At 47.5% G+C, this 8239-nt stretch overlaps 1 protein-coding gene across 1 annotated transcript in view; it reads right to left on the bottom strand.

Annotated features, from left to right (window-relative positions):
- Positions 1-700: 700 nt before the first annotated feature.
- The window catches only part of CACNG1 (calcium channel, voltage-dependent, gamma subunit 1), a 9845-nt gene continuing 2306 nt past the window's right edge, over positions 701-8239 (bottom strand). Inside the window, exons 2-4 of the mRNA XM_009573343.1 lie at positions 4075-4149; positions 1811-1948; positions 701-1060 (exon numbers count right to left, since the gene is read on the bottom strand). Coding sequence (XP_009571638.1) covers positions 834-1060; positions 1811-1948; positions 4075-4149 — 440 coding nt within the window. The 3' untranslated portion in view covers positions 701-833. The remainder of the gene's footprint in view (positions 1061-1810; positions 1949-4074; positions 4150-8239) is intronic.

Here is an 8239-nt window from a genome sequence, read left to right as displayed (position 1 = left end):
TTGATGGGCCAGGTGATTCATCCATCAAAATCATTTTCCAGAAAATCATGCTACTGGAAGATTATGCTTTTTATTAAAGGAAAATATCACTCTTAATGTTTAGTACTTCTTGGCTTTGCCATCAAAGTTTAAGCAGAACAGAAACTATATCTTGTGGATTTTTTGTGCTTAATTCAAAAGGATGGAACTGCAGGGTGTAAATTTGTAGGAGAAATTTTTATCCCAATACTAGGCAAAGTATTTTTTAAATTTATTTTTAATTTTAATATTTTAATAGAACAGTGTAAAGATCTCCAATTTATTCCAGAGTGGTGAGCTAACCCTTCCTCGGCAGGTAGAGGAGTATGGCATGAATGGGGAAACGGATTCTGCATGGACCTAGAATTTCTCACTGTCTCTCTCTGACCAAGTGAGGTGTAAAAGCCCGATATCCCTCACGGATCTGCTCTTTAAGCCTAACTACACCACACACCTTCTCCCCAAGAAAACTGTCTTCTCTGTGGCACGAGCTGTCTCACACGCAGATTTTCCCCCAACTGCATCAGCCCAAGGCATCCCTAGGTTGGCACGGAGCAGTGCCATTCACCCACGACCCACCCTGGTGCTGAATGCCCTTTCTGCTCTCTTTAAAAAAAGAAAAAAAAAAAAAAAAAAAGGGGGGGGGGAAGAAAAAGGAAAAAAGAAACAAAGCAATAATTACAATTGAACATGCCTTGCTTCAGTAATGACTTAGTTAATGGAGTGCACGTTGTATAGTGAGAGCCAGACGTTTTAAAAAATACAAATCTTTTCAGAACGCTTTCTGTGGGGTTTTTTCATGGGTGCTGGGAACATCAGTGCTCCGGTTCTGCATCCATGCAGGTCTCCCAGGGGTTCTGGGGGAAGCGGGGCAGCGCGATCAGGAGGAGGGCGATGCCGCAGATGAAGAGCAGGACGAAGGAGGCGCAGGCACAGGCGAAGGACCAGGAGTAACTGTACTCAATCCAGACTGTCTCCTCGCTGTCGATCATCCTCTTCACGGATTGCCTCATGACTTCAACAGAGATGATGATGCAGAGACCTGAAGGAAGATAGGAGCAGTGGGATGAATAACCAGCAATTTTTCATCCTTTATTAACCACCTCATCTGTCTTTTTGCGTACGGGAGTTGCAGTGAGATTCACAGGTGAGTCATTGACCGTTTGAAGGAACCAACGCTTGCAACTGCTCAGAGCTCTGCTACAACCCAGGCCACCCGAGTCAGCCGGTGACTTGCTGGGTGTGATCTTTTAGGCAGGCTTGGATGGGAAGCTCAAAGTGGTGGAGGAATAATTGCATTCCCTAAGGAGCTTTTCCGAAGGTTGAATAAGAGTTTTATTGAGGTGACAATTTGCACCTCTGTCTTTCAGTCATTGTGGTGTGTCAAGGTATTGCTAGCTCCTGTGAAAATGTAGTCTTTGTGTTTTTGGAGACAGCTGTGGATTTTGGGCCTGGATCAGCTGTTTCTTGGTTTGAGTCTTAATTAATGAGAGAGAATAGTCTATATCCCTGGTTTAGACTGGGGCCAGAACTGACTATGTTAGAAATGTCCCTTTTAAAGGTAGCTGGAGAAAATACAGACGACCTGCTGGGTAATGCTTGCTGAGCAGGACATTTTCAGAGCTCTTGAGCTGGAGCACCACATAGGGGCTTGTTGTCTGACTGTGGCTGGGAAGAAAATGCCACTTTCGGGGCATTTTTAGAAGCGTCTCCATCCTCCCAGGATCTATCTAAGTTTCCCTGCGTTGTCCTATGAACTGAGTGCAAGTATGTGAGCGCCGAGCCTCCTTACCTGCGAAGGTGTAGAACATGGATGCTGGCTTCAGCAGATAGTCCCTCTTCTTCCTGAAGGATAAGAGGACGCAGATTGTTCCGATGATTGCAAAGCCAACGCTGAAGATGGCAATAGCTGCAGCTGAAATGCTGTATTCTGCCAAAGCAAAACAAACACCAAAAAAATGCAAATGTCTGCAAATTTTGAGCACGCTCCCATCAGCCGTTGTGACTTTGCAGGAGGTCACTCCGAGAAACACGTATCCTCCCACGGCTGTGGAGAGGTGGCTCTGGTGAATTGAATAGTTTCCTCAAATAAAAGCAGGGGCAAGTAGTGGCCTTGTCTCTTTTGAATACAAAGGGTATAAAAACAGAGCAGGAGGGGGAAACACTTTCTGAACACCTCCTGAAAGAGCAAATGGCACCCGTAATCGTCTGATGAAGCTCGGGGCTGGAGTCGTTTTAACTCTGCCGCCGAGGTGTTATTGTTGAAGCCTTACTGGGCTCCCCGCTCTCATTTCTTCCGTCGCTCCACACTCCGCTCTCAGAGTAAATAGACAACTCTCTGCTATTTTTATTCCAGGTCTGTACTGCAGAGCCCCGACAAGGCCCCCGCGCGTGGTGCCGATGTTGTGCCGATGCGGAAAGACAGCTGTACGCTCCGCAGGGCTCAAAATCCGAGCAGGCAAAGCAGGCGGGAGGCCAGAGGTGAAGTGTTTGCATAGCAGCTTTTTTTTTTTAATTTCTTTAAGACAATGATTTCCAGCTCTGTGAAAACCCAGCTTCTTTAGGGCATAGGATTAAAACCTCCATAAAACGTCCTGGTTTTCGCTAAGCCAGCTAAGATGTGCGCTGGACACTTCCTCCAGCTGAAGCACAGTTCAGTGCCTGAATGGAGGGGAAGAATTGCTAATTGAATGATTCAGGCCTTCATTTACATATTGCGTTCGTTTTCAGATTAGTTTAATATTTAACACATGTAGCCATGCGTGAACATCACAGTGCCTGATGATATTTGCCTTTCAAGCCATTTAAAACAAAGTATCTCCCAGGCAAAATCATGAAGCATTTTTTTGCCTGTTACTAATTAGCTCCCATCAAAACGTACCTATTTCTCCGATGGCTCTTTGTTCTCGTTGCTTTTCATACCACTGTTTTATTATAATTTCCTTAATGTTTCTCTTTACTCTGTGCTAGAACTGCCTGAAAGAGTTCGTTTCGATGTAAAATATTTTGCTGAGGCTTAAGCTTTTTCTTTTACTTCAAAGAAAAGAAGGTCTCCCTGATTCTTTTTTCTGAAATGACTAAGAAGGCTTTGGGTATGTTTTTAACGTCAGATGGCTGGAACAGATAGTATATAAATGAGCAAAAGCAGGTAGCTCAGATACATGCTCTTCTATCCACTTAAAATTCCCAGTCATTCCTGTCTTAGGAAACTGCTTTTTTTAGAAAACCTGTGAGCAGAGTTTTCCGCCGTTATAATTTCCGCTGGAAGCAAAGCAGATTGTTTAATATGTGTAATGTAATCATCGGCTCATTTACTCTGCAGCAAAATACGTTGTGTGGCAAACTAGAAAGGAATTTGTCCTTAATGAGAGGGCGAGAAAGAGAGAGGAGCACGTTAGATGAGTGCTAAAAAAATGTGGCTCTATCAGGGACTTATTAAAAATGTGAAATTTGTCTGTGAAAGACTCTTTTCAAAATCCACACTCTGTAAACACTGACTGCGCGTGTCTTTGTAGGATCTCTGTTCCGTCCTTCCAGTGAGAGCTCTGGTTTTTACATGACTTTCATGTAAAATCAATATGAAGCATGAAATTCCTAATGGTCTTCACAGAGTCTCTGTGCTTCTTTTCAGGGTCAAGCCTCTGCCTGGGGTATGATTTATTCATTTAGATTTTATTAATGTCCTCTTCCTTCGACGGCAAAGGCTCCGAGTGTCACGGCTAGTGCTGACGTTGTAAAGTCATTTTTATGCTGAAAAGATTTTTTTGCAGTTTTCGTGTGTATTGACATCGTTATATATTTGTGGGGCAACTTTGAGTAAAATCACACTTATGAGTGTGATCGTATAAAAAAATTATTCTTCCGAGGAAGTTGGCATTTGACCTTCTTCAGAGCATTTTTTTTTTTTTTTTAAATTTTTCCCAGCTGGTGGTATCTGGTAGAAATTCCTCTACTGCTTTCAGCGGAACCAGGATTGAACCCTCATTTTGGGGGCCCCTTTACCTTAGATCTTGTGTGCACCTCAGTTAGCAAAATATTTTTCAGGATCATTCTTACCTTTCTGGGTGGTTACTTCAAATATCTCCGAGCTCTGTCCTGGTGTGAAGTGCTTGAAGTAGGAGCAGTTGTGCTCTGAAAGAGGAAAGGAAATTGAATGTGCTTGGAAATCTCTGATAAAATGTAGTAAAACTGAATTTGCTTTTTATTGATATATCAAACTTGCAATGTTTTTAATGTTCCCTACCCTTGGTAGCACAGAGAAACTGGAGTTGGATCTGTTTTATTTGGGAGCAGATGAGCGGCATGCACGTGCCCGGCCACCGGCTCCAGCATGGACAAGGCTGAAGCCCCCTCTGATACCTTTTGTGGGCTGCTTTCTCCACGAGCTTTTCACATGGATTGCTCATCTATTTAAAACACGAAGTACAGATAATTTTGCTCATTCTCTCTTTGGCCATCGCACATTCCTATAGCTATATTTCCTGGTGATGAGACCCGCCGTGCCCACAGCTGAGCTGGTATCTCAGCTCACCTCCCCTCACCGCTGCCGACCCATTCCGTAGTGGCATCGCCCCATCGGCCATAGGAGGGTCACCGCTGCTGCGGTGAGCTTGGGCTCTTAGAAAGGAGGATGGAGAGTCCTCATCCACCTCGTCCCTCCCAGCTCGCCCCTCCTCCAGCTCACAGCCCCCCGCGTGGCAGGGACTGGCAGGGAGGAGCAGCCCGGGGGAGTTTGCTGCATGGGGGGGAGGTCACCACGCTTTGGGGGTCCCAGAGATGAGGCTGCTGCAGTGCAGTAAAGCGCGTGGTGTTTTACTATAATAGGGACACGGTTTTTTTTTAGACCAAAAAGACAAAAGCTATCTGAAGCTGCAAACAGTTGTCCGGGGAAGGGAAGGCTGATCAAAGCCATACGAGTCAAGGGCGAAGAAGCTCTCACTCAACCTGGCTTTACTGAAGTTCACTCCCATCAGAGCAGTCTCCTAAGTTAATTTGATAAGATAGCAGAGTTAGATCTGGACTTTACGTGGGCACGCTGCCACCTACGTGGGATATTTATAGAGGGGTTATAAAGTGACCTGGGATCAAGATTGTAGGGCAGGGGGATACTGGGAGGAGGGAAGTTGGCAGCCGAGTCTCTCAATGGTCACGATATTGTTTCATGCTCAGCCTAGTGAGAAGCAGCCAGCGAAGAGATGTCATCGCTGCCAGTAGGTACCCGGGAGGCTTCCAGCCTCAGCGTCTCAGCAGGATGGGGAAGGGGCTGGTGAGAACCTGCTGACTCGAAGCTTTGGCAGCAGCAGGGTTAGGGTGGAGGGTGTTCTCGCTATTTATAACTGATTTAATTGAAGGTTTGAAGGGACGCAGAGCTGGGAGAACAGTTGCTCGCCAGGAATTTGGCTGGAAGGGTGCAATCGCGGAGACGCGTTGAGCGGCGCCAGCTCTGATTGCGCTATTCTGCTGAGCCGGGCTGGAGAGGAACATGCTCAGCGCCTGCCCCAGCACCCCTCCTGCACCCCAGGTTGGACTCCCTTCAGACGGGGAAATCACGCCAAGATTGCACAAAAAATAGGCACTGCCCCTCGCGAGGGGCCGCTTGGTTAACACCAGCATCTCTTGTCCGTTAAATAACAGAGTTAGCACCAATTTCCAGGAGATGCTGGGAGAAAGTCTGGGAGGACTTTATGGTCCTCTCCAGTGTCCGGGCCAGGACGTGCTGCTACAGGGCAGGTCGCCTGAGGTCCTGGGTCTAGGACCATGCCGGGTTCTGCCTGGAGACACATACTGCGTTTCGGTGTTTATTTACAGTATAAATTTCTAGTGGCAAGAAGATACCAGAGTACTGTATGTTACCTGTTGGCTCTTGTGGTTTTTTTTCTGCCGTGTAAATGGCAGATATTGGAGTTACTGATTCTAGGAGGATTTATTTTCTCTCTCCCAGGAGATAGGTAATTGTAAAGCAGTGTTTTTGGGCCTGTTAGTGGAAGATTCCGTCAAGGCGCTCTTACCTACTTAATTTTATAAGCTGACTTTTATTTCATCTGCAGCTTCTCCTTGCTGGAGACTAGGTTAATGTTCAGCTCTGGCATCCCCTGACCTTTTCTTTATTATCCTTGCAAATGACTGGAGGAAACATATTTGAACTCAGACCTCTATGACAGAAATTGCAAATTTTGAGCCCCAGAGCAGAGGTTGCGTGCCTCTGCCAGCAACGAGAGGTGGCTGGGGCTGAGCATCCAGACTGGTGATCCCAGTTTGGGGATCCTTTGGCTCCTGTGGGGTGGGAGGGAGATGGGATGAAACTGGGACACCTCGTTTTGGATTGTTTGGTTTGCCTTTTGATTAATTCTCTGAAAAGGCTGAACTCAAAGGAGTCCCCAGGCGTGCTGACTGTACAAAGCCCAAGGTGAAGCCATCCAGACATGGTGTGATGGGGGACACAGCACAGCTTCATGTCCATTGCAGGTGAACCAAACCAGCCCAGCCCACACTCCAGTCCGTGAAGGCTCAGCTTAGGTGGAGCACCCAAAACCTTCTTTTGGAGATGGACTTGTCTGCAGGAAAAGGAGCTGCCTCTGTGTTTGTGGCTTATAGCAAAGCTCTGCCAAGGTACGATAAATGGGGTTATCACAGAAGTCCCTTAGCTCTAGGGGAGGTGTTTTTGGAAAATGCTTTTATTCTGGGAAAACATAACTAGATTGTTTTTGGTAAAGTGATATATTGTTTTCAGTTTAAAGATGCTTCTGTGCTCTGCTGAGCTGGGAATATCTGTTTCAACAAGGTTCCCTGTTGTTCAAGAGAACTGAGGCACTTCAATGCCTCTCTGGTGCCATCATGAATAAGAGGAGAGCCCATTTGTGTCACACCACACTTACATAACGGATAGCATTTAAAATGGGTTTATAATGGATGAAAACTGTGTGGCAATCTTTGTTTCTCTCCGCCCCTAATTGCACGAGGTGACCTCAGTGTGCTGATGGGAACAGCCCAGGGCCTCTGTGGTCATTAAGGCTCGCATGAACTTCAGGGTTGTAACATGCGGTTTATCACACAGTGTCCTCCCCCTTCCAGGTCACCCACCTTACAGCCCTCCTGGCCCCTTCCCTTCAGATCCACCATTCCTGGATGACCGCTGTGCGTTGGCAAATGGGCCAATTCATCTTTCCTCTGCTCATGCAGAGCCAACCTCTCCTGCCGCTCACCACGGGGCAGCTACCGCAGCCGTGGGACGCAGTCAAAATGCAATCGCGTTGAGCTATGCTTGAAACTTGGGGGTCTGCAATATGAGATCTCATGGGGGAAGAAAGGGCAGAGAGGCCACAAGGTGTTTGGAGCATGGGGAGTTCCAGGTGGCCGCTGTCACCCCTGAGCGTTGGAGTGACAAGGTGGGGACGGGCTGGAGCCCACCTTGCTCTTGAACCTCAGCTGGACATTAGCATGTGGGGTTTTTGTGGCAGGCTGGCTGGTTAGAAAAACCTGGATTTTAGTGTGAGGTTTCCACTTGTGTTAAGTTTGGGAGACAGGACCTGCTGCTGTGATTAGAGGAGGTGTTAAGGTGAGGGCTGAGCGGTGGAGGGGGCCAGACCTTGGGCTCTGACCTGGCCAACAAGCCAGGGCAAGGCCTTTGACACACACCGAGTTTTGGAGACGGTAACTCCGAACAGTTTAATTCCATACCAGAGTGAGTCTCTTACATGGACACGGGGAATGAGACAGCCCTGCTGATAACCCATGCGCTCGAGCGCTTTTCCTCTCCAGTTGCCTGAACTCAGGTTCCCGTATTTTCAAGGACCTATTTAACCTGCGGTGACACGCGCAGGCTGCAGAGCATCCCCGCTGCCCAGCGCGCCGGCGCACAAGACCCCGCTTTGTAGGACAACACCCGCACTGGAGTTACCGGCAGTGAAGGCGAACTCAGTTTACAGCCCATAATAAGCTGCCCTGGTGCCCACTGACCACAATAAAAAAAAGTCTCAGCATTTATCTGAATTTGCCCGGTTTTAACAGCCATCTCCCCAGGCTGCAGAGCATCCCCGCTGCCCAGCGCGCCGGCGCACAAGACCCCGCTTTGTAGGACAACACCCGCACTGGAGTTACCGGCAGTGAAGGCGAACTCAGTTTACAGCCCATAATAAGCTGCCCTGGTGCCCACTGACCACAATAAAAAAAAGTCTCAGCATTTATCTGAATTTGCCCGGTTTTAACAGCCATCTCCCTGATC

The sequence above is a fragment of the Fulmarus glacialis genome, unplaced genomic scaffold (genome assembly GCF_000690835.1).
Source record: "Fulmarus glacialis isolate BGI_N327 unplaced genomic scaffold, ASM69083v1 scaffold5972, whole genome shotgun sequence".
Lineage (NCBI taxonomy): Eukaryota > Metazoa > Chordata > Aves > Procellariiformes > Procellariidae > Fulmarus > Fulmarus glacialis.
The sequence above is the reverse complement of the archived record's forward strand: the minus strand, read 5'-3'. Positions and strand labels throughout refer to the sequence as shown.